Below are 27,114 nucleotides of genomic sequence, written 5' to 3'. Positions count from 1 at the left end.
TGCTGGGTCTCATCTCAAGTTTACAAATTGTAAGTGACTAAATAATGCATTTCTATGCGTTATGGGCTTTTGGAAATCACATCTAATTTTTTTCGTATGGTCTCCATTTTATTTTAAAACAAGGATGTTTTACTTCTTATAAATTTAAAAAGAAATTTGAATGTATTGTGCATTTTCAATGATAAACAATTTTGTAAAAAATCAAAATGTTCCATAATGAAAAAGACATGTTCTGTTCCTTGACAGCTCTGGTTTGGGAATTGATTATTCCCCTGGGGCCTGTATGATAAGGCTTGGTCCTAGAATGGCACCACTGGGAGATGGTAGAATCTTTAAGAAGTAGAGATTAATACAAGATCTTTCAGTCATTGGGAGCATGCTTTGAGCAAGCTTTGGGATCCTCTGTCAGCAATTAGGCAAATAGTTTGTCTCACCACAGCTATGAGGTTTAGAAACTCACGAGAAACACACCTCTGGGCATATCTGTGGCCTTATTTCAGGAAAGATTAACTCAGGAGTCAAATCCAACCTTGACCATAGTTATGTAAAAGAGAAAGCCAGATTAGCACCAAAATTCCTATCTTCGCCCCTGTTCTGTCAAGATACAAGGAAAGAAGACATCCCAGCCGCATACTACCAGAATGGTTCACCTTCATGCTTTTCCCGCCATAATGGCCTGTATCATTTTCAACTATGAGCTAAGATAAAACTTCCTCCCTTAAGTTGTCTGTCAGAGTGGCAAGGAATGTAACTAATACAGAGACCAGCTGACCACAGACTGACATCTCAAAAATGTTAAGTACAATAACATTTCTCTTCTGTCAGCGAATTGTTCTTTATATCTGTTATAATGATGGAACACTACCACAGATGCTGGGAAGACAGTTCAGTGGTTAAGACCACCTGTTGCTTGTGCAGAGGACCCAGGTTCAATTCCCAACATTCCCATGTTGGCTTACAACAGTATGTAATTCTAGTTCTAGGAAATCGAACATCCTTTTCTCGGTTCTGTGGATACCAAGCACACACACACACACACACACACATACACACACACACACACACATACACACACACACACATACACACACACACACACACACACAGAGAGTCAAGATACAAATAACCCCAAATTTAAAAAAAAAAAGAAAGAAAAGAAGAGAAAAGAAACGAAAACTTACACACAGCCCTATGCAGTGACTTTCAAGACTAGGCTACAAAGTCTCCTTAAATGTTTCCTTACTGGTTCTTTTTCCTATTTATTCAGTATATAAATATATAATTGTATGATATACTGTGGTATATGTAGATTAACCATACAAAACTTCACCTAAAAGTCAAATGGATGCTCAGCCCCTGTGGATCAAAATAAGGATTGCTTTTCTTGCTGCTCTGGGTCTCAAAGGAAGCCATGTATGGGAAAATCGCTGACGGGATCACACAGGGCCAAAACAAAGAGAATGGAAGCAACACACTTGGGAAACGGGTTCCAGGGTGAAGAGAAAGCTAGTGTTGGTCTGTGCTCGGCTGTGTAGTCATAGGTCACTCACTTTCTCTGAGCATCATGTTCCTTGATTACAATAAGAAGATCTAACCATCTCTTTCTTGCCTTGCAGGCCCGCTGCACAGTTAAATAAAAATTCTTTGGGGGAACTATACAGTATTCACATTTGATCAGACACATTGAGGTCTTTTTATCGTCTCCATATTTTCATCTCAGGTCACAAAACAGCTCTGTGTAACTTCAGTTGGTTTGTTTTTCTTCTGGGCACATGGATGGGTTGGCTTTCCCAGTTTCTCCTGCAGGGAAGTGAGGCTAGAACACTGGATTCCTGATGGTAGCGTATGAATGGAAGCACTGTATACCCAGGCTAGGCCTCAAACCCACAACGGGAGCCCCTCCCCACACACACACCACACACCCTGCATTTCTTGGCTGGTTACAGAAGATCTAGTAGAAGACCTTGAGGCCCCTGAAGGATGGGGACACCGTTGATGAAGGATGCCTGGGTCCCTATATGATAAGGGAAGGCTTCTCACTCCATATGACACAGCACATCTGAGAAGCTACAGCCACCTTTCCACATCAATGACAGTCAAGACACAGAAGACAGAGGACATGTGTTGACTCTGACCTTCATCCAATAGAAAGCTCCCTGAAAAAAAATCAGAACTAATGATTTTTCTCATCTTTTGGCTTGGTTGATTTAGTTTGTGTTTGGGGGTTTTGCTGTCTTTGAGACAAGACTTCACTCTGTACCTCAGGCTGGCTTTGAACTGTCTCTATCATCCAGGTTGGCCTGAAACTCTAGATTCTTCTGTCTTCTAGTGTTGGGAGTGCAGGTATATACTACCATGTCTAAAGAAGAACTATTTATTTTCTTCAGATTTGAGACCTGTTCTTATTTTCGTATAGAGACCTGGTGTGTATGTGCTCATTTCAGTACCTAAAGGGGGACAGGAGGAAAGAGACAGCCAAGCAGGGAAACCTTCTGTGACCAGTTCCAACATATTAGATGAAACTCAAGTAGAAGACAGTAAAGGTCCCCCAAGGTACAAGAGGTTCTTCTCCAACCTTTTCAGAAGATACAGATAGTGACAACGGGATGCCAACACAGACCTCCATCTATAAACAACACAACAATAAACTCCATCTAAATTGTTAGTGATACCCTGACTAACTCATCAATTGCTTTTTTAAAAATCCTAATTTTAGGGAGCTACTGCAGTCTTTGGGTCAAAATGTTCTTACCTATTTGTCTTAATTTCTAAACCTCTCATTATCAGGCACAATACCAGATCATATCCTAGACAATGTACTATATGTCTTACAGACATATCTTTGTTTAATCCTTCGACTATTGTATCAATTCCAAAGTGAGAGATTTGAGCCTGAGACAGGGTAATCCCTTTGTGCAAAGTCATTTTGCTAGTATGTGTACAGGTCAGGGGGTTGGCCTAGTTCAAGCACTTTTAGGTCTTTGCTCTCAATCACTACACCTCATAGTAAAGCTGATGGCTAGGAGGCCTGTGGCATTGTCAGAACTAATAAGACCTCTTAGGGAGAAGATATTAGCTAAGCAAGAAGAGGGTAGGACTGGAAGTTGACAGAGAGTCTCTCCGAGCAAGCAGGTCTGGCTGAAGATTCTTGGTGAAAACCTTGAGGTGTTACATGGAAGCATGAAGCATTGAGCTAGGAACTTCCAGAAGGAGAAAGAAGATACAGCCTCCTCTGTCTCAACTTTGACTTCTAGAGGGACATATGGAGTAGGTATGTGCTCATTTCACTTTTAGGGAGGAAACCCCTGCACTTCCCTGCTTATAGGGATGCTTACCTGGTAGGGGTACAGGGTAACCCCATTGGTTCTTGAAAGGGACCAAGTGCCATCCAGATATTGGTGAGCCTGAATGGCCACTGAGTTGAGGATGTTTCCATTGCTGGGACTAGTGGCCATCTGGAGGCTGACCTTGGCCTGGTGGGTTGGGGATCCACTCTTCTTTTCTGCTCCGTTGCTGACGCCAAGGCTGTTGGGTTTGCTGCTGTGTTTGTTGACAAGGCCTGTGTAGGTAGAGGTGGCATAGGGAGTAGGCACAAAGGCCCACTCCCTGGGCTGCTGGAGCCCACCCATGTGCCGGGATCCCACCAATGTAGGAATGTTGGAGGTCGGAGGGGGTGAGCTGGGAGAGGCATCATAGCGCTCGCTGCCAGCTGCCTGCTCCAAGGTCAGCACCATTTGGATGGCTTCCTGCTTCAGCTGGTTCAGGTGTGTGGCACAAATGTCACAGCGGTTGTCTCGGTCATTCCACGACTTCCTGATGGTATTAGGGACCTGGAGTTTGTCGTGAATCACAGCAGAGAAAGCAGGGTCCTACAGAACACACAAGCAGGAAAGAAAAAAGCAATTTGTAACTTGATGCTGGTAAATCCAGTTCAGACATCTGCCACCCAAAGATTTGACTGTTTGATCGGCATCACCAGGAAGATGCCAGAGCAGGAGAAGCATTAGATGGCAGATGTTATGCAGGAGTTTGGTGCTGAAAACCTTAAAGATACTAAACAGAACACACTCTCATGGTGTTCCTTCCACCCAGTTAATGGGGAATATTTTAGACTCTCCTACGTCCACTAAATAATTACAATCTGCTTCCTCCCTAGTTCAGCATGGTGGGTGTGAGTACCTCATTCTCAACAGCAGAGAACCGGCAAGGGACAGAAGTGTCACTTGTGACCAGAAACAGATATCCTATTCTGCCAAACTTTGGCCTCAGCAGCACATGTGCTAAGTCAGCACCATAGGAAAGAAAGCTAACCAACAGATTCTAGATCCAGGATCCAGCCTACTCTAGCAGCCAGCATGCCTCTGCAGGCAAACAGATCTGTCACCAGCCTCATGAGGACCCATCTTCTGGATTGTCCTTCTCACTTCCTGAACACTCCAAGATACTTCCTCCACAAGTTTTACCAAAACCTACTACTGAAAATTCATCATCCAGGTGTAGTGGCTCACACCTGTGAATGGCAGCACTAGAATTGCTGAGAAGGATTACTCTAAGTTCCAGGCTAGCCTGGGCTATGACGTAAGGCCTCTGTCTCAACCCCTACTCCTGTATCTCATGCTCCAAGGCCATATCTGAGAGAGAGGTGGGGGTGATGAGGACTCCATCTCTCATTCATTTGCTTTAACTTCCACAAAACTAGATTACATAAAGATACAGCCCTGGTAATGTGAATGGATGTCAACATATTTTCCAGTTCTGTTCCTTGTGACCTTGGGGGTTCTGTGTGCCCTTAGACAACGTGCTCAGTACATTGAACCTCTTCTCAGTCATGCAGCTACTGTGTCCTGCCCTTGCTGTAACGTCCTTCCGTCCCCAGGACTTCATTTGTGAGGAAAGCAGGATAGGACAATACTGTCCATGGACAGATGAGCAGACCCGCCACAGCATGTTTTGGGTCTGGAAGAGTTTGCAAGGCTCAACAATTATTGTGAGTAATGAATGAGGCTCATCTTTGGAATCATTTTCCTCTGGGATGCCAAAAAAAAAAAAATCACCCTTTAGAAAAGTGGTGTCAGTTTTATGAATCCGAGGCCCATCTGGAAGAGTAACGTGTCTGGAAGGTAACTCGGGGCAGCCATGGTGGGCAGGACGATCGGTCAGTGGGAGGTTCATCCCTAATCATGATCTGTCTGGATGATGAGCCCCAGCACTTTGTTTTCCCTGTCTAACTACCCTGAGTAGCTCCTTGGTATGCACTGATTAATTGATTAATAAATCAAGAGGCCTCTTCACAGGGCAGCAGTAAGGAAGGCTCGGGAAGCAGAAACTCAAGGCAGCCTATAAAGTGGCTGGAGCAATAGGAGGTTGGGGATGATTGGATTCCGCCTGGAAAAGCCATGCAAACCAGACAAGGCTCACTGTGGTGTCCTCCTCAGTGGCAGCTACTTTGTCCAGACAGTGCTTAATCATAGTTCAAGAGCACGTGGGACCCACAAGAACCCCTGTGGGGCCATTCTAGAGCAGACTGTCACCTCAGTTTATCACAAAAACAGATCCAAAAGGATGCAAACTGTACTGTACCATGGACATCTTGATCACCTATTGTCCATGATCATTCACTTCAAGTGCCAAAAACACATCTGTGTGTTTTCACAATTTTATAGGAAATGTTCATTCAATTCATTTATATGCCTCCATCTGTACCAAAATAGTTTATTGCTTTCCCACATGAGATTACATAAGAAAAGTTTCCCATCAATTAATGCCACTCAGGAATGCTTCTTTAAATGCTCATGAGGCATTTCTGTCCTTAGGTCACTGCACCATTGTCTTGATCATTCCCACATTCCACTACATAATTTAATATAATCTAAGAAAGCATATATCTCCACATGTTCTAGAGAAGGGCAATTTAACAGAATCTACGGCCAATAACATATGCTTTCTAGTCACCAAATCTACTGGGCTTTAAGAAGCCTTGGTTTAATTGCTTATTTTAAATGCTTTTGCTGGGTTGGGACCATAGCTCAATTGGTAGGGCACTTGGCCAGTGTGCCCAAAGCCATGGGTTTGATCCAGGGTACCATATAAACCTGATGTGGTAATGCAAGCCTTCTGTTTCAAGACTCGGGAAGTGGAGGTAGGAGGATCAGATGTTCAAGATCCTTCTCAGATACAGAGTGAGTTCCAGGCCATGCTGGTTATATAAGACTTGTTTAAAATATTACCATTGTTAACTCAATCATAAGGAAGAAATAAGTAAGACTGTAGCTACAAGAAAAGTCATGTGCACACTTCATGGTATTTTGGATTTGAAGTGTTAGGCTTAGATTCTGAATTCGATTGACACGGAGACACATCTGCCCTCCAGAGCTCATGAGCAAACCTGCTTCTGAGAACTCCTTCACCCCGGCTTTGATTTTTACTGCCCTCCCCTGAAGTAATCCCTTCTATATTCAGCCTGTTGCTATTCATAGCTGTTTCCAACATTTAACACATTGATATGTTAGCTTCTAAAGTGCTAAACACCACACCAAGCTGGAGAGCTGAGGACAATTCCTGTCCAGTGTGAGGTCACATGCAGTAGGCTTTCTTAGCTCCTAGATTATCAAATGCCACACCCTTCTCCTGCCCCTCTAGTCTAATCTGAGGCGACTCCAGGATTCATCAACACAGGCACACTATGGAACTCTATAGCCCCTTTAGTTACAAGCCATGTTTGAGAGTTCTAGCTCCACTCTCTTCCACAAACAACCAACACCAGGCCTAAGATAGCCAGCAAACCCCCTAATGCCACGCCAGGGCCTACTTCTAATATATTGGGTCAGGCAGCTAAGAAGTTGTCAGTGACCCAGTGCTATCTCCTGAAGAGGAAGGCTAATGCATCATCAATTGCTGGCTGATAGCCAAGAGATGCCCCTTCACTTAAGCAGCCCTTGATCTAAAAGCCCCATGATAGCTCATACCATCCTTAGGTTTCAGCAAGTGACGAGAGACATTCGGGAACCAACATGTCTTTCTAGGGTTTTGTGCACACTATAAATGTTTTAGTATGACTGAAGACTTCAAAAAAAAAGGGTCAATAGACATTGCATTCTGCATGTGCTAAGACAGAGAGGAGTCAGTGTCAATTGAAGGTGGAAGCAAGTGGGGACAGGAAGCATTCCTAGCTGTGGGCAGTTCACACTTGCTGGCCATTCCTCACGCAGACACAGAGAGGACTGAAGGGCCCAGAAGATGAACTTATGAGGAACTACTACATTAGCAAAGCCAGAGGCAGAGAGCGAGCTGCCTAGCCTGACATCTGCCTTGCTTATGGGCATTGAGATACTCGTGCTATTCTGCCTCTGACCCACTCTGTGACCTCGGGAAATAGTCAAATTGTAGCAGCATAAACCACACACAAGCAGAACCTCTATTTTAATGTATCCATGTTTACTTCAGCACATATGAAAATGACCCATTGGCACCTAAATTTTAGCCTAAATTTTTAAAGCTCAAAGTGCTCTCATCTTTCAAAGAAAATATGCAAAAATTATTTTTGTCTCATCTCTCACATGAAGAGGAATTTGAAAAGACGTCTGAGTAACTGGTGAACTTCCTCAGAAGGAAGGGGATAGTGAAGTTAATGTTCACACATCTAAACTATCACAGTTAGCAATGACTTCAAAGGAACAAAGAGACTCCAAGCGCTTTGCTGCTTGTTCTAGGCGAAGTTTAGGAAATGTGTCTCCTGCTACAGTCTACGGGGTGCTCTCTCAGTCTGATGACTCCCTTAGACTGGGTCATACATCTGAGAGATTGCACGTCCACAGGTCATCACATCTGTGCCCCTGGTCTCAACGACCATCCACATCATTACCATGGTGTCTAGGAACTCTGTTTTCTGTCCCTGCCTGGTCGTCCTTCACAGTCAGACCCTTCAAAACAATCCTTCCAACTGACAACTCCACACTAAATGCCTTTGTCCTTAAATCTTCCTTCTCTCCTGTAATCACTACCTAAGCAAATGACACAATTAGCTATCAAGGTGCTCAGTAGAAATCTAGAATTGTCTTTGTCTGCTTTTTCATTTGCATCCAATCACCAAACTTGCTAAATGTAAGTTTCTAGAAAGCCTCACCCTCCCTCCCCTTTGTACTGCTGCCTCCACACTGAGGGTCAGGTTAGCCTTCCCTCTGATGCCCACACCCATGTATTTAGCACAGCATTTAGCATCCCCCATTTCACATGGTCACATGGTCTCCTCACACTTAGCCTTGACTTCCTTCTATCTCTACCATGGCTGTAGTAAAATACATCTGATGGTGTCATCCCTCCTTTTTCAGACTTCAATTCTAAGACCTAAGTGACTGTTAGTCGTGTTGAATTATACAGTTATTTCTCCACTGGACTCTGAGCTATGTGAGAAAAACTATTCCGTTGACTTTTAAGTCCTTCAATGTTTAGCATACTACCTATTACACAAGAATCTCACAAAACCTTCTTGTGAAATGAATGACTGAGTGACTGACTGAATGAGTGAGTGAATGAAGGAATGAATGAGTGAATGAATGAATGATAGGGATGCACTCTGGGCTAAAGCCATTGAGTAACAAATCATTCACTGCCCATCACTCATTTGCTTCTATAGACGAGTGTCTAATAATATGCATCTTGAATGTTCCCCCAAAGTCTCATGAGCTAAGTAAGAGTGCTGCTATGACCTTTGAGAGGTGGGACCTAATGACAGGTCCTCAGGATATCTGAGGAGGCCTTTGAAGGGGACTGTGGCCCCTTCCTACCCCTTTCATTTCCTGGTGGGGAAGTGATCAGTTTTACCCTGACATGGGTTCCCCGTTACTATCGACTGATACCCTCACTTGGGAGCTAAAAGGAGTAGCCCACTGACCATTTAGTGTATGAACCAGGAGACCACAATACTTTTTCTGATTTTAACTTGGTCATCTGGAGTGTTTGCTACAATGACAGCCAGCTAGCTGAAGAGATGCTGAAGCATTTGAATCTCAGACTCAGACCTCTTACCAGCCATAACCATTGCGCCTGACGAAAGGGCCTCATGTGGCCAAACTCCTTTTACTGCTTCTGCCTTGACATCAGACTAGATTCTCAGGTCTCAGCTAATCTTTTCATCTCTTTCCTAAATGTCTAAGAGAGCAGCATTTACATAGAATGGACTTAAACCATTACTCCCTAATCATTACAGCTGAGAAATTCTGGATCAGTATTCCGGTTCTGTGGTTCACTGAGGTTGGCCCCTAGCAAGCAGGTTGTAGCATATTTTTTCAACGGATGAGGGCTGCAGAATCTTCAGGGCTCAGACAAGAAAAGCCTGGCCAGGCAAATAGCGGCCTGGATGCTCCAGCTTGCTTTCTGTTCTGTGTTTCAACCTCCTCGGGATAGGTTGCTTAGCAATAAATGCTGATGCCATTACTGAGGGCAGGGTGATTCTGTGCATTAGTTTAGCCAAAAAAGTGCTTTGCATGTGTTCCTCCAAAGCCTCTGGGTCTGTGATGAAGGCAACAGCTGGAGTCAGCATCCAGAATGTGTTGTACAAATTCCTCCTGATGTTTGCTCCTGCTTTCTTACTCTAGAGGCCTCTAGAGACAGGCTGGAAGAGATTTAAGCTGTTCTTCAAAAGCAGCTTCTTGCCACTTTGTTCCTGAAATCTTTCCCTCCATAAACAACTGTCCCTTGAGGCTTGGAAAAGAAGATGGGGCCTTGAGAATAAAATGTTTTATTTTGCACAGCAGGCAGCCTCTCAGATCAATGGGTTTGCCTTCACACTCTGGAGAGCTGGCCCCCTTGGCCTGGCTTTGCATTCCCACCCTGTCACCTTTCCTGTTGAGTGTCCTTTCTCCTGGGGTGATCTTTATAGCTGCTCTGTCTTAAGAAAGGCACGTGTCCTTATTAATGAGTCTACTGAAGGCAAATTGCAAAATTGAAAGTTTGTGAATCAATAGATAGCCAACTTTAGATCAAATAGACCCAAGGATAACAGCCTGTTCCCTTCACAGTCCAAATATTTGGACACAGTGTCTCTCAGAGAAGTGAGGTTTCTACTTCAAGAGAGTGTGGCCATAGCTTGCTCAGACTTGTGAGCAAGGGCAGTTTAAACACTGAAAATCAGAGTGGTCCACCCCTCCAAATTCCCCCAAGAAGATTCTGCCTTTTATGGCCTTTGAGCTTCTCCAAGTTTCCATGTCATTTTCCACAGGGGTTTTTAAAGCGGAGGTTTGGGTGGAGGTTAGGAGCAGGATCTGAAGAGGACACTGGCCAGAGTCTCCTTCACCTTCTTCACGTTGTTGGATCTCCTCAGTGAGAATTAACAGAGAGAAGTCAGGTCTATATCCTTTGTTCCTGCTGTTTCTGGAGTTCTCAGACCACAGACAATGGCTGTGCCTACCTCTGGAGATGAACCAGAGAAGGAATTAGAGTGTTGGACAAAGTCATGATGTACTGCTGTTCTTTGCAGAAAGAGTACCCAGCCTCCAGGGCTCTGTCGTTCTTTCTGATGCAACGTGTGAACTGAAGGAAGTCCCTTAGCGGGTCCCTCTGATTGGCAGGGGACACATTCTCCACAGCAAGAAGCCTGCTTGAGAGAGGCTGCTCACAGTTCTACTTCATTAATATACAACTTCAATAGAAACTTCTGGCAGCCTTTCCTGGACCCAGGATTTGTCACCATTGTTAGTCTGTTCTGTGAGCCAGTGGCACTTCCCCAGTAATGAAGATCACACATTGGTATGCACATAACTGTGTGAGAATCCTGGCATGTGTGAGAGACAGTGGGAAAGAATGTAAAGTTATAAAGACACGCTGGGTAATGAGCTCAGAGAGACAAGGGAAAAACCTACCGAAGGGAGGAATGTTAAATGTCAGACCAAAGTTGTTTTACATGAGAAACTAAATTAGGCTGAGATGTCATGACTGTGCCATCCTGCTCTGGACCACTACAGAGATATCATGACTGTGCCATCCTGCTCTGGACCACTACAGAGATGTGAGCCTCCCAAGCACAAGTGTGTGGCTTCAGTAGGAACGACTATTCCACATGCATGAAGCTCAGCAGCACCAAGGCAGGTAGCAAAGCAATTAACAGGACAAGGAAAATGTAAGCAAGAGCTCTCAGACAGACAGACAGACAGACAGACACCATACTCTTGAATGTCCCAAAGTACCCAGAGACAGGGGTGAGAAACACATACTGACAAAGTCAAATAAACAAACAGATCCATTCTATCAAAATATGAAGTGACCACCAGAGTGCAGACGAAGAAAGGTACAAGCACAAAAAGATGGTCTGTCCTGGCTCCCAGGAGCCAGGTGACACCACAAAGCTGACGATGACATTGGTCATCTTCCTGGATAACCCTATACGTTATATATCGAGACCTGCCTGAACCTGGAACTCCCCAATTCGTCTGATCCTTGAGTCTGTCAACTGCTAAGTGAAAAATATCACCCAGATTATAGAGTTGTAAGGATTAGAAATAATTTGTGACCATGTCACGTATAAGACATTGAATAAATCAGATTTAAAGTTACTGAAGAATAATAACAAAAAGACCTGACTACTTTTAAAAAAAAGGGAGAATTCTATTTTTCATTATTACTACATATGTGTTTGTGGTATATGTGGGCGTGTGGGTGCACATGTGTAGGCACGGATGAACAGTAGCCATGCACACGTGTATACATGTAGGTGCACATGCGTAGGCATGGATGAACAGTAGCCATCCACACATGTATACATGCACACGTGTACACATGTAGGCAGAGGTTTATATCGGTCCTCTTCTCTAGTCACCCTACACACTATCTACTGAAGCCTGGCTGAGACTGGAACTGTCCCACTCACCCGTCTTACTGGCCAATTTGCTCTACCTCCCAAGCACTGGGATACAGGCAGGGTACCAAAACCTCCCGTCATTCATGTAGATACTGTGAATCCAAACTCCAGTCCTCATACTTTGTCAGCAAGCTGCTGAGCCACCTCCCACACACTCAAATATGATATTAGAAGTTTATGATCACTAAAAAGCTAGGCAAGGTATTTCTCATAATAATCATTGGGGGCGGATATTCTGTCTAGCTCACACGATTTCCAACTAGTTTTCGTCCCACAGATTTTTTCTAAAACTTTTGATGGGGTATGAGAGGCTCAGGCCCTGGCTCAGTACCCATGACCAGGAGACAATTAAAAAAAAAAACCTATGCAAACTTTAGTTCCCTCAGTATACAAGCATGAACTTATGATCCCACTACTCTCTTCAAAGGGAGTCATATGGGATGGGGAGACAGCTCAGTAACAAAGTGCTTCCTGTACAAGGATGAGTACCCCAGGTCAGATCCCTAGCACCCATGTAAGAACCAGGAGCTCACATCTATAACCCTGGTTCTTGGGGCATTTCATGGGTGGATTCCAGGAGACTCTGGCTAGCGAGTTTAGCCAAAATGTCAAATTTCCCGTAAAGTAAAGACACTGTCTCAAAAAAATGAAGCAGAGAGTGACAGAAGATACTCAATATTTCTGGCCTTATGTACACATGCAGAGCTAGTTTTGTGTGTGTGTGTATGTGTGTGTGCGCACACACACACACACACACACACACACACACACACACACACGTAATACTGAAAAGGCACCTGAATGCTGAACTTTACTTAGATTTTTGATTTCCAGTGACTGAAATCTGTGGACACAAGTGTGACCCTGTGTAGGCTGCAGGGCACCACCGCCAGGGGCAACAGAAATACACCCATTCTGTGAGATGTTCTAGCTGCATAGGGCTGTTTAAAATCTGTTATCTGTGAGACTCTCTTTAGCTGATTTTATGAATGAAATGCTGAGCCAATATACTCAGCTACATTCTCCTGGATTTACTACAAAAATGTAAAATTCCTAAAACATAGTTATAGGGACTTAAAGAATAAAGTGCTGAAAAGTTCTGCTCTGGCCATATTCCAGAGCAGATCTGACTGCTTCAACAGTTCCCTCAGAGCTGGTGCTTGTGGCCCCAAATTCCCGGCCTCACCTACCTCCTCAAGCTGACTGTCAGAACCTGACCTGGCAGCTCAGGGAATCTCCCTGTAGGGTAGGCATGGCTCTCCTCTGTCCCCCAGAAGTCCTTGTATCCCTCTTCCCCAACACACCTTCTCTGTCTCTCCTGAGGTCCCTGCCCTGGTAACAGCTCTTCCCTGCACTTGAAAGCATAGTGTACTTTTGGAGGTTAAAGTGTTTGCTCATCATTGTCACTGAGGATGCCTTTGTGGGTGTATGGGTGTGCACAATGTGCCAGAGTGTACATTTTAAATGGACACACACACACACACTTGCTCATTTGTGCTAGGACAGCATCAGTCTGTTCTGAGTCATGGGACTCAGCAAACACTTCCTTATGAGAGGTACGTGTTCTATCTCTACAATCATAGCCAATTCCCAGGAGGCAGAAAGCATGGCATGATGTTTCATCTCAGTGGTAACCTCTACTCTTGCCCCCTGGAGTCTGTTCTCAAAATGGTAACCAGGCTGAGACATTTCAGTGTCCTGACAGTACAGGAGGTATTTAGTCACTTTTGTCAAGATGCCTCTACGTAGTTTTGTCACTACAGCACCTGCCTGAGAAACCTCTCAGCAGGTAGGCCCTGCCCTCCCTTCGATGGGCACTGGGCACATGGTAGACTCTTGGGAGAGGCACTCCGGAACCCACGAGCTAATAAGCCCTCCAGGAGGTCACAGAAGAAGGGGAGGAAAGGGATGCAGACATAAGGAAGGGAGAAAGGACACAGGCCTCATTTGCCCGTGTGTGATCTTAGCTAAGGCCTGACAGAAGTAGATGAGAAGCCCCTTTCCTATTCTTAGACTCTGTCTCCTGTGAGAAACTTAGCGCTAGGTGACTGCTCTTTACAAAGAACTTGCCCGATATGATAAGGGGTTCCTGAAGCACAGTCCAAAGGCACCGTTAGGCTTCCTCACTCAGTTCCCTCTGGCTGCCAATAGTGGCAGGCACTGCTGTTCTGACCATAGGACATTTTAAAACTATTCCATTGCTTTGTTTTGTTTTCTGTCATAACTGGGAGAGGGTAGTGACATCTAGTGGGTAGATGCAAGCATGTTGTTAAGTATCTTACAGAGCACAGAATGCACACCCTCTGACCTTAATACATAATTGCCTATCCCCAAGTAACTTTATGTCATGGCAGAAACCCTAACCTTTGACCTTCACAGGATCCCTCCTCATGACACTCAGTGGACGAAAGTCTCTTGTCAGGTTAAAGAGGCCTGGTATTTTACACCCAGACACACAGCCTAGCTTTTCTGTCCTTGGTCTCCCTTGGACATAAAACACTAACCTCTAAAAGACTCATTCTCCTATGCCCCGCTCCAGCTGAAGCTGACAGTTGGGCTGGGTTTGGAGGGTGTGTGACATCCCTCCGACTACTAAAACCCCACATGCTGGTGGAAGTCACATCCTGTCTCAGCCCCCATCCTTCCCTCTACCTGGCATTATAGACAATTCCCTTCCTGTCAACAGTGTCATGGCACAGAGAGCCACCAGCTGTTTCTAGGCAAGCTTGTAATGGAAAGGATTTGTGGTCCCAGTTCTTGTCACTTAAAAAATGTGGATCTGATACATGGCTTCAAGGACTGGTTCTGGAGCCTGTTATTTACATGTGTCTCTTGCTCAGGGTAACAGTAGGGACAACTGATGTGGCTTGGTCTATAAAATAATTTCAAACCTCTGGTCAGACTTCACATCATGGTAACTGTGCAGTTTCCCTTCTGGAGAGAGAAAACCAGTGCCACAAGAAGATGAACTCACCTGAAGATGTAATCTGGTGCAATTACAGAACAGACCAAGAATTTATTTGTTCTTTCAAAGAAACAAACCCACATTTACATAGCTCAGACCATTTACCAGGCCTTCGATGGCTTTGGTTTATTTGAGGGAACTCACAAAGACTGTGACCTAAATGCCCAAGGCTAGAGGAGACCCTTAAAGACCCTTAGAGGTCATTGCTGAGCCATACCTTCGACCTTCGTGTGTGTGTATGTGTGTGTGTGTGTGTGTTTGTGTGTTATTTACTATGTTTATTACTATGTTTATATGAACAAGTGTTGTGTGCATGTAGGGAAACAGTGGTACCTTCCTCAACATCTTTCTGCCCTGTGTTTTGAGAGAGGGTCTCACAAAACCCTATGTTGGGTTTTGAGCTCATCTATTTGGCTAAACTGTCTGGCCAATGAGCTCCAGAGATCTGACTGTCTCTGCCTCTCCACAGGCAGTGATTATAGACTACACCCAGATTTTACATGGTTACTAGAAGTCACCTTACCCATCTATCCATCCCCAGCCCTCACTGCATGTTTATACCTCCATCCTTGATACACTAGCAATGGCTCAGCACACCCTGGAACAGAGGTTAGAACATCCCATCAAAATCTGGCACAGGACGCCTGTACTCAAACCAACAACTTCTAGATCTACTTATGAGGTTCCTCATCACCAAACTCGTGCTTACTTATTTGAGGAGGAAGGAATACATAAATCCTGAGAAACTCTCACTCCTTACCCTCTGTGGGGAGAGGATGAAGTCCCAAATGTATTGCTGACAGGGACATGGGCAACTTCCCGAATGTCTCAGATCCATGGAAATAACAAAGCAGTCCTCTGGTCCAAGTATGTAAAAGCTAGCAACCATAGTGTCCTCCTCCTGGATGGATGACTGCAGCCTGAGACTGCTCCCTTACAGAGACCTCCCGCTGAGACTCGCTTAGCCCCTCCACCTTGTGTGTGGTCTGTAATGAACACCTTGAGAATCTGGGTGTGTGATAGGTGCCTCCAGTCAAAGCCAGCCCAGCCCATTCAGTGCCAGATTCTGAATGTCTGATACCTGTCATTCCTCATTCCTGCATTCCACCAGTCAAATTCTCAGGACTCAGTGACTTTCCTTCCTTCCTTCCTTCCTTCCTTCCTTCCTTCCTTCCTCCCTCCCTCCCTCCCTTCCTTCCTTTCTTCCTTCCTTCCTTCTACAATAAGCTTTTGGGAAAAGGTCTGGCTGAAAGTTAAGATTTTCAAACACAGGAAGAAAACTCATTCTTCTTCCATGCCTGCCTCTGTCACACTTCCAGTTTGGTCTTGAAAAAAGGGGGAGCTGTAAAATGTTTTATTCATGTAGTCTAGTGAAAAATCTAGAACAAAACTCTAGCACAAAACTCTGCCCTGCATATTTTCTAGGGAACTGTAAAGGCAGAAAAGAGAGGGGAAGGAGTATACCAGACAAGACCTTCTTAAAAGGTCTTGATTTTGACTTCTGGTTATGGATTTATCAATACCCTTTGAGAATATTGGTGTGAACCTGACTTGACCTGTCCAAATTTACCATCTATCAGAAGAAAGGAAAAGCGTAGACGTGAGATGCTACATGTGGTCACAGTCACAAACTGTACAATAGCAGGACTTTCCAACATGAGGGCAGGGGGTGGGAGATGGGGGAGCTTTGTCAGAATCGTCTGGTCATTCATTTCAAATATTCACTTGTGAATTCCTTTGATACACGTTAGAAAACTAATGTGATCCTGAAATTTATGGATCTCACAAAAACATACTACAATTATTTTCACATTACAATTATTTATTTAATTAAGATTCAAGAGTGAAGCAGTCTGCCTTCCTGCAAGTGGGGACTCAGTAAACAGCCTGGGCTTCATTCTGAACACCCAGGTTTTAGTTTAAGGCTTAAGCTCTGCTGTTTTCTAGTTTGATCACTGTGGCAAGTTATTCAATCTTTTTTTTCCCATTTTTAAGTGTGTGTGTGTGTGTGTGTGTGTGTGTGTGTGTGTGTTTGTGTGTGTGTGTGTGGTGTGCATGAGTGTGTAGGCATACATATGTACATGTGTGGGCATGTATGTAGAAGCCTGAGGTTGTTGTCAGGAATCATCTTCGATTGCTCTTAATTCCTAGTCATTCAGGCAGTCTCTCACTCAAATCTCTAGCTCAACAACATGATCATTCTCACTGGCCAGTTTGTCAAGGGATCTTCCATCTTTGTCTTTTGAGGCTGGAAGTATATGTAGGCCACCATAACCAGCATTGACACGGGTTTCTAACGCTCTGAAGCCTAACCCTCAGACTCCTGCAGCAAGCACTCTAACTACTGAACCCCCTCCCCAGCATCCACATCACTCAGTTTCTCATGCCTGAATTTCCTTATCAAAGAGGCAAGTAGACTTCTCCTCCCTGAGTATTTACATGAAGATGTAATAGAAGATGTAATAGAGTCACAGACACAAACATACTGTATGATGAGTCATGTGAACACAGCATGCCATTCTTACAGATGCCAAGATTTTCCTGTGCTTAATAAGTGAAAAAGCAAGGCTGGGATGTAAGCCAGGCCCTTTCGGTGCAGGACTCAGAGTGTAGCTAATGATTCAAGCTCTAAGTATCAGAAGAGGTGACATAGAAGAGCAAAGAAGACCACCCAGGTAAGCATTCAAGTATGAAGCGCCACGCCTGGTAAAATGTCCCTCTCCATTTGCTGACGCTCTGTCCAGCCAGAGGCATGCTTTCAGCTAAGTATCACAACAGATGGGTCAAAACAGACCATGGCCACCATAGCTCATGCTCTGTCTGGTCTTTATTAGTGCCCACATTAGAATACTGTGCCTACACTCATAAAACACTTGTGACAAGTCACTTCCTTGACACTTCCTCTTACTGCTGAGGTGGCCAGGCAGACGAATGGAACTTTCCAGAAAAACAAACCAACAGTCCCCTGCCATCTGAATGACTGCTAGAAGCTCACTTAAGGGGCAAGGAGAATAGATGGCTTAGAGATGGTTGCCCAGTGTCTTTGCATCTAGGAAGAACTAAAAACACGATGCTCTGGAATCTTGGACTCACCCAAAGCTGCAAACTAGAAGAGATGTTCCCATTAAACAGAAGCCTGCCTAACCAGCAGTTTTCCCCTGAGCCCACACCTGAGTGCTTCTGAGAGTCAAGCCTGAGTGGCCCATGGCAGGCAGAACCATAGACATTTACATCTGGAGGAAAACTTAGTGAACCCTTGTCTGGGCTTTGATGGTTTTGGGAAGTGCACATTGGTCTAACCATAGACAGGAAAGTGGTAGGCCTGAGAGTGTAACCACCACAGTCTTATAGACTACTAGCAGTTTCTATGGTGTGAGACAAGATATGCTTCAGAGTGGGCTAAAGTGTCTCCTGATAGCTGTGCAGTCACATAAGGATCCGCTTCTCAGTGTTTCCTGGCCTAGTGTACTCAGAGATGGTTGGGACTCTCCAGGAATCTCCTCCACAAAGGAAAGCTTCAACTTGGCAAGAACTTACAATCAAATGGCTCTGCAGTTCTGGGAATGTTTCCAGGCAGACAAGGCATTCCTCTGGACCTGCCGAGCTGCTCTTGACCTGAACTTAGTGTGTCCATGAATCCAGCAGCACCAGGCCAGCTGATTTCACAAGCACTGCCTGAATTCCCTATCTGTAGGGAAAAGATTGTAGCAATTATATACAAACTGTACTCAGGACTGTCTGCCCACAATGACAGGGCCAAGAGGTGGCCCACAAGACTTTAAAACTGTTCCTAAGACAAAGCCTTTGGGAGTCTGTCTCTGAAAAGTGCTTTCTCATGTGGGTCCCTGCTGAATTTTCACAAAAGCTTATTCTCAAAGGACTTCATTTTTTGTGTTCTTTGAGCTTCAAACATAGTTATATTCAACATTAATTCTCCTGTGTTTGAGAGCTGAAAACACAGCCCAGCTGTGACAGTGGCTTGATTAATTCCAGATCTTTCCCAGTATTATTTACAAGCAGAATTTTAGTTATTGCTTCTACAAATAGTAGAACTCAATTTATTGTTAACTGAGTCTGGCCATTTTTCTGAGAAGTTAATTCATTAATCCAATATTATTGAGGCATTATTTTAAAAAATCCTTTAAACTCTTGGTAGTTACTATCACAGTGAATTTTTGTTATTTTCTATTATTTCTATTAAATGCTTCTACATTAATGAGTTCTGTATATTTCAAAGGTTTGGGGAAGTAGTAAAGTAAGATTATTGATGTTTTCCTCTTCAAAATATGATGGTACTTTAGCCAGACCATAACTTGTGAATGTTATTTAAACCATTTCTATTTACAACCATCATCAACTAAAAACATGTTATAAAATCTTCTAGGATCTTTTATTACAGGTTTAGGTGCATTTATATGTGTCTGAAAACTTAATAAGGGAGGAAATATGATTCACTTACATATTCATTATTTTATTCAGTCTCCAAATGGGAATAAATTTACAATCAAAGAAATAAAACATTTAAACCTAACTCAGCTCATGGAGTTTTGGAAGCATACGGCTATGCATTACTGTGCTGATAAAAGCGTGGGACACTATGGCAATTAATATATTGACCCTCCAGAAATGGTAATGGGTCAAATAAACAACGCCCATGTGACACATGGGAAACAATAAGGCCGTGCACAGGAAAGGGGGCTTTTGGATTCAGAGTGAGGGACTGTCTCGCAAGGGGGCACAGGTGGCCTCTCTGTGAAGGGATACTTGAGCAGAGACCTGAAAGGAGTCGCTGTGAGCTACAACAAGAACGTTGTTGAAGAAGCATGCTAGGCAGAGCAATGACTACATTCTAAGGCCCTGACCTGAGACAGTCATTGTGATTAGGAACAGCAAGAAGCCAGCTTGGCTATGGTGGAGCAAATAAAATGGTGAAAAAGAGCTCGGTGGGACTGCTGTAGTCCAACAAATGTCCCCAAATCCATTCAGTTGACATTCAGATGATCACTATGGTCTTGGACCTTTGCCAAGTGGCCAGGACCCAAGGGCACTAGGACTAACCTTTATAGCAGAGGCCCCAGAGAGCTTCCACACCCTTCCAGCATGGGAGGACACAGGAAAAGGATGGGATAGAAGAACAGGATAAAATCTGCCTTGATCTTCAACTTGCCAGTCCTCAGACCTCTGAAAAAATGAACTTGTTGTTTGTAAGCCAGCAGGAGTGTGATGTTACAGTATAGCGACACAATGGAGCGATAAGCGGCAGGACTGTGACAGAGCATAGTGGCACAAATGGACCAACAAGCGATTAAGTTCAGGGACAAAATCTGGGATGTAGGCATAGTTGAGGAAGTCAATAATAAAAGTACTAAAGTTATGAAATGGGGCGGAGCCACATGGAGAGAGGGTAGAGAAAAAGGCTGACGATCAAGACCTCTACAAGTAGTTTAGAATACACACGCACACACACGCACGCACACACACACACGCACACACACGCACACACACGCACACACACGCACACACACACACACGCACACACACGCACACACACGCACACACACGCACACGCACGCACACGCACACACACGCACACACACGCACACGCACACACACGCACACACACGCACACGCACACACACGCACACACACGCACACACACGCACACGCACACACACGCACACACACACACGCAGACGCACACACGATGAGGATGATGATGACAACTACGACAATGATAATACATAAACCTTTTAAAAGAGAGCTTTTATTAAGTTTTTTCACTTGAAAGTTAATTTAACATAATTTTCATATTCCAATAGAAAGATGGGTGCTGATCTCCTTGCTCCCAAAAAAATCCAGTTCTTATCCAAAGCCATTCTCTCTGTTCCTTTCAGCTGAGGGAAAAACAGTGGAAAAATAAGCCAGAAAGAACAGACCCCAAACTCTGGTCAAAGGCACAGGAGAAAACAGATGTGATCTGAGAAGTTACAAAGTGAAGATGAAAGGCTCTCGCAGAAGAAAGGCCAAAGGTACTGAGACTTTCTCTGATAACGGAATGTGCATTCCACACTGCCACAGTGAGCAGTTGGGCTGTAGGGAGTAGATGACAACTGACCCAACCTCCAGCTTCCTGTGACGAGAGCCACAGGCAGGGATGAAAGGCTTGCCGTGCTGAGTCCTGACATTCCCCAGACAGCTGTCAGTGGGGGATAAGAGGTGGTAGGAGGGAGGAGAGGGGTCCCCAGCAGGAAGGGGCTCTGGGTTCCATCTCCACACAAGCTGAAGACAGAGTGAGGGCCATGGACTCTTCACCCCAACTTTAATGTACAAAGCAAAACTAAGGTAATTGCTTTGAGCTTCTTTTCCCTCTGGTCAGCAGCCACACAAGACATTCAGATATACGTCCATAGTCAAAGGCTGAGTATTCTAGTTTACATTTCCTCTTCCTGTGATAAAACATGTCGACCAAGAACACCTTAGAGGAGGGAAGGGTTTGTCTGACTTACACTTCCAGGTCACACAATCTATCACTGGGGGAAGTAAGGGGAAGAACTCAAACAGAAGCCACGGAGGAATACTGATTACTGGCTCACCCTCTGGCTGGCTCAACTAGCTGTTTTATGTAGCCCAGGACCATCTGCATAGGGACAGAGCCCACAGTGGGTAAGTCCTCCTCCATCAATTAACAGTCCAAACAATGGCCAGAGACCAATCTCATCTAGAGAATTCCTCAGTTGAGGTTCCCCCTTCCCAGATGACTGTAGGCTGTGTTGGTTTAACAATAAGAACAAACCAGCACACTGAGCTAAAAAGCCCAAGAGAGCACCAAAAAACTACTAGATAGATACACACGTGCGCGCATGCGTGCGCATACACACACACACACACACACACACACACACACACACACGTCATCATCATCATCATCTCCATGTTTTAAGATTCATATGATGAAGCATCTTCCAGTCAATCATGCTTTAGATGGAGTTAGGAATGTGTATCAAAGAGACAGAATGCCCTGCTTACTCTTGTGTGGAACGACACAGACAGACATGAAGTTTATTCATGACATTGCCATCACAGCAAACCTCAAGGCTGTCTGGATCCTGACAGATTTCTTTATTCACTGGGAATCAGTTCGCCTTCCTCAGGCCTACACATGATACTAAACAGAGTGATTTTAAATGGGGATGGGACTGCCTGTTTTCAAATAAACTCTTCACAGAAGTGCAGTGGGGGCAAATGGAGATGGGAGGGAAGGGAAGGTGGGAAGGGATTCCGACCTGAGCAGGCCAGAACCAGGGCCATAGCTAGATCCCAAGAACATTCAGAGACTTCACTAAGGAACCCCTCAGTACCCACTGGCCAGACGCACTGCCTTCTGGGTCTTGTAGCTTTGGTACCCTCTGTGTCAGCTGGGATAACAGAACAAAGCTGTCTGTCTGTTAGTCTGTCTGTTTGTCTGTTTGTGTTTGAGATTACACTACCTCTGTCCAAACCACACCCCTACCTGTCTCCTTCACTGGTGGAAGGCTGGTGCTCCGTGGATTGTAAGTCACCATCTCATGTGTAAGTCACCATCTCACGCCCAAATGGGCTTATTTGACTCGAGATTATTTTTTGTTCTGGCCTGTCAAAATTGTCACACACTGACAGGAATTGTCAGCTGGGTCCTTGGCATTGATGATGGGGTATTAGTTATAAGGAAAGAATTTGTGTTTAATTCTCAGTGGTAAGGACAATATTCACTCTACAATAACCACTGTGGAGAGGAGAACTGTAAAGTTTAAGGGTGGAGGAAAAGCCTAGAGAGATAGCTCAGTTGATAAAGTGCAGGCCCCATTTAAAAGGCATGAGAAGCAGCACACCTCTGTGACCACAGCCCTGGGGAGGTGCAGACAGACAGGTGCCTGCAGCTACTCTAGCTAACGAGCTCCAGGCTCAGAGAGACTTTGTCTCAGAAAAGAAGGTGGAAAGAGATGGATAAAGATGCCCAATGTCAGTTTCTAGCCTTCATATGAGTGTATGTGTGTACTGCACATATGCACACAAACATGTATCTACACTACAGAGACAGGCAGGCAGGCAGACAGACAGACAGACAGACAGACAGACGTTCAGGAAAAACTCTCTGCTCGGTTCACATTAGCTGCCAGCACACTGATTTAGACACAGACCTGAATCTTTCACTGAATCTCATGGCATCATCTCCCACTCTCTGCTCAAAGGCAAAATCAACCTCACTTCCCATGGAGGAAACGGGTCAGAAGCAAAGTGTTAAATATTATAAACAGTTCTCATGATTTACAGATATTAACTCACTCTTGTCTTAAGCTTCAAGTGCCCTCTACATAAATACAACCACATCTTCTGCAGGGCATCACACCAAGTCACTAAGACACCTAATACCCGCAAGGAAGCTGTATTTCAGATTCTGGCATCAGCAACCTTAGAATGCAGTCAAACACCTGGGACATGTATTTTTGGTTGTTTCTTTCTCAGGGAGACATTAATCTAAATGCTTTGTCTCTGATTGTTGTTTTCCAAGTCCTTTAAGTAGCCTCCCCTCTCATGTTCCCTCTCCTCTTCACCCCCAGCTTCTTACAAAGGCCTCAGTTAGCTGCCTAGCTCGGTTAGCTGCTTGCTCGCTCAGAGACTGCTCTCTCATCCTGAGCTCACCAGCTCTGGATACTGAGAGCTAATCTTCACAAATTGAATGGAGAGCTGAGAAAGTGGATTGGTCACTTCACTCTCCTCCTGCCTGAAGTCCTGGGGAGAAAAATGGTGAGGGGAAAGAAGAGCAGTATTGGTTTGAATGGTTTCAGGGGGAAAATATTGGAAACAAACAAACAAACAAAAACCTAGGAAAACCATAGACTAAGTACTCATCTTTGGAAGGAGACAATGGACCCCATTCCTTCCCCATCCATATTACTCTTTATGTTTTAAAATACAGCACAAATACTTTTAATTAAACAGCATGTTTGCTTGTTTGGGTCCTGGGCATGAAATGCAGGGCCTTGGGCCTGCTGTGCGTGAGCTTTGCACAGAACTATACCAACAGCCCTTACACCACAACACAATCTCTGCAAGAGCAAAACATCCGGAGGGCTGTCTCTGCTTTTCTCAGGATCCCTGGACTTAGAAAGCCAGCTCAGACTCTGATGCCATGGACTCTTGAATTTTGTCATCTTGGTGTGATGGCAGCTGGCCTTAAAAGAAAAACCCACAAGAGGCAGGAAGCCATTTACTTGGTTAAACGTGTGAAAATTTTACACAGTGAGGGGTGTGTTCTATTGCTTACACACAGAGAGACCATATTTAGCCATTCTATCCACCAGGGGCTCTGAACTAAATGCTAACAGTCAAGCAGCAAGGGGCCATTTTCCCCCCTGGTCACCTAGTGTGGCCTGCCAAGTACAAACCCTTATTCACCATTCAACTGAAAACAAAAGCTCACTTTCAACTCAGTTTGTCATCAGAGGACATGAAAATCCAGAACCAAAGTCAAAATAAAAAAATATCAACATCTGCATGGTAAAACATATGTAGCCAGAAACACTGTGACGAGGTGGAGCTAAAGGTACAAAGTAATAGAAGACCCCAGGGTTTAAGTACCAGGGACTGTGTTCCCCTCTACCTCTACCCTACCTCCTGGCCTGTCCTACTCACCCACTAGTTCAGTAAGTGATTCTCATACTATCTCAGTGCTTCAAAAGATACTAGATTTGGTCAGGATTTAATATATGAATGTGTGGAAATATACTATAAAGTCCATAAATACAGATAATAAAATATGGTCACAAAGATTAAGATAAAATCAAAATAAAATGCAAAAACAGGAGAACCCTCTCAACTAACAAGTTGACAAGTGTTTTTGTCCCTGTGATTTTATTTTTCTGTACTCCCAAGATTTCATCTTCTCTGAAAGCTATTTCTTTTAAACCCTCAGGTTTTCAGCAAAAGTTTACAGATATGCATACGTGTGTGTGTGTGTGTGTGTGTGTGTGTGTGTGTGTATGTGCATATGTGCAGTTCATATATATATATTCTGAGTATTTGTTAAAATGTCTACACACTGTGCAACCTCTCCATCAGTCTCTACCTCTTTGTCCAAAATGGGTCCATGCAAATGAGCCTTCCTTAGGTCACTCAGTGGTTCCTAAGAGCCATTACAATCCCACCACCTATAAGGTAAGAGAGACTTTTCTGTATCCTTTAGGGGACTTCACTAGATCCTGAGAGTATATAGAAGAGAGACAGGTAAGGTTTTGCTCACACAGAGTTTATAGTCAATGAATAGGACATTTAGTGGCTGATCATGCAATCAGTGGTGACCATTGTATTGTGTTGTGTAAACCAAATAATATTAATTAATTAATTAATTAATTGTCTCCAAAGCCTACTTTCCATGATGAGGGTTAGCTTCCATTCCTTGAAAATTCAAAGAATATGGTGAAGAATTATATTGGTGGAACAACGAGTATATTGAAGCCAGAGCTATTATAACCTGACACGAGGTGGCACTGACCACATTAGCAAGAAATAAGTCAGCACAGCAACCTTGACTGTGGAAGCTTTCTCTGCTAACAAAGAAGACCACAAAAATAACCTGAAAAAATTCTACCCAGCAAAGCAAATAATATTTTTCACCTTTGCAGTCAACTTCCAGGACCATTTAAAAATCCCACAGGCCCTTGTGTAGTCTGGGCTACATGCTCACCAAATCTTTCACACTGATTCACGATGCAAGGCCATCCATCTTATATAAATGTAAGCTTTGAGTACAATCAATACAGACAACCTTAAGAAGCGACTGCAGAATGGCACCTGTGCACTGATGTCTCCAAGGGAACCAGAGTTTCTCCAGAATGTCTTTTTCAGAGGTTACAACACACCAGCCCAGCTGTATGAACATTCTATATGAACAGCTGGCTATCTTTATTCCTAGGACGAGTGAACAAACACTTTGCTTGGTTGGCTATATAGTTTCTGTTTTAGTTACTGGACTCTGCTGGCAAGAAAGAGAAAGTTGCTACAGTAAATATGTAAATCAGGGAGTGCAGTCGCTTCTAATAAAACTTTACTTATAAAAACAAGAAGTGGGCTGAGTTTGGCCTCCAGGACCACAGCCGTTGTTCTCTGCCTCCTGCTGTGTATGATGGGAGTCTATGTTCTTCAAGAAGTGATTACTCAAAGAGTCACTTAAGAGTCTGAAGAACCTTCTGATGCGTCTCATCTAGTAAGTTATAAAAGAGAACTTAAGCTTTATGTGATTCAGTGTTCACCATGCCACGTAACAGTTTCCAAAGACACAGTAAGGTACCAATGGCTGCTTTCTCTGAACCAACAGTTCCAGATGAACTCTGAGGATTCATGCCTGCTTTTTGTTGCTGCTCTTCTCATGAGCTAGTAACGTTCACTTCATTGGTTTGTCTGGTTAATTGTTTCTATCTTTAATATGCCATTTCTGACCTGCTTTGGGACAGAACAGCACCTAAAGTGACCAGGCTGTGAATGGTCACAGGTCAAGAAACACAAATGTGGGACTTGTCACTTTTATAGAGCTACTTCATGGATTTCTGTACTGCATTCTAATTCCTTGCTTACTTTACACACTTAATGTTAATCCATCAATGATTTATTGGCTGAAGAAATAGCTCAGTAGATAAGACAGCTTGCTATCAAAGCAAGATGTCCTGAGTTCAATTCCTCAGCATGAATGAAAATGTGGGGCATGGCCCATGCATGCCTGTAACCCTACCATTTCTGGGAAGATACAGAGAGATTTGAGAAGCTCACTGGCCAGCTAGCCTAGCCAAAAGGAAGAGCTTCAGCTTCAGTAAAGACCCTGTTTCAAAAATAAGGTAAGCAATAAAGAAGAGGACCCAACATCCTCTTCTGGCATCCACATGAGCACACACCAGTACATGTACCTGCACACACCTAAAAATATAACGTATGTGTAAGAGATCACTATGTGGGCATGTATGTACCTATACAGACAGACATAGTCATTTTCTCCTCCAGTAAATATTGAATTCTTAAATGTCAGTCACTGATCTAAGTACTTGAAACACATCAATGAACACAAAGATTAGAAAGTAAGCCACAAACAAAGCAGTGAACACAGTGCTGACGTCATCACAATTGCACAATTAAATTCATCTAATCATTTTTGCCCTGAAGGAGAAATGGATCTAAATTAGTAAACACAGCAAATTAGCAATCATAGCTGTTAAGAAAGCAAACTCTCTCTCTCTCTCTCTCTCTCTCTCTCTCTCTCTCTCTCTCTCTC

At 44.0% G+C, this 27,114-nt stretch overlaps 1 protein-coding gene across 1 annotated transcript in view; it reads right to left on the bottom strand.

Moving 5' to 3' along the window:
* The window catches only part of Kif26b (kinesin family member 26B), a 400,661-nt gene that overhangs the window by 247,147 nt on the left and 126,400 nt on the right, over window positions 1-27,114 (bottom strand). The window contains exon 3 of the mRNA XM_028755262.1: window positions 3,336-3,869. Coding sequence (XP_028611095.1) covers window positions 3,336-3,869 — 534 coding nt within the window. The remainder of the gene's footprint in view (window positions 1-3,335; window positions 3,870-27,114) is intronic.

The sequence above is a fragment of the Grammomys surdaster genome, unplaced genomic scaffold, assembly GCF_004785775.1.
Source record: "Grammomys surdaster isolate TR1022 unplaced genomic scaffold, NIH_TR_1.0 126051, whole genome shotgun sequence".
In the NCBI taxonomy this organism is placed as follows: Eukaryota; Metazoa; Chordata; class Mammalia; order Rodentia; family Muridae; genus Grammomys; species Grammomys surdaster.
This window is presented reverse-complemented; position numbering and strand designations above follow the sequence as displayed.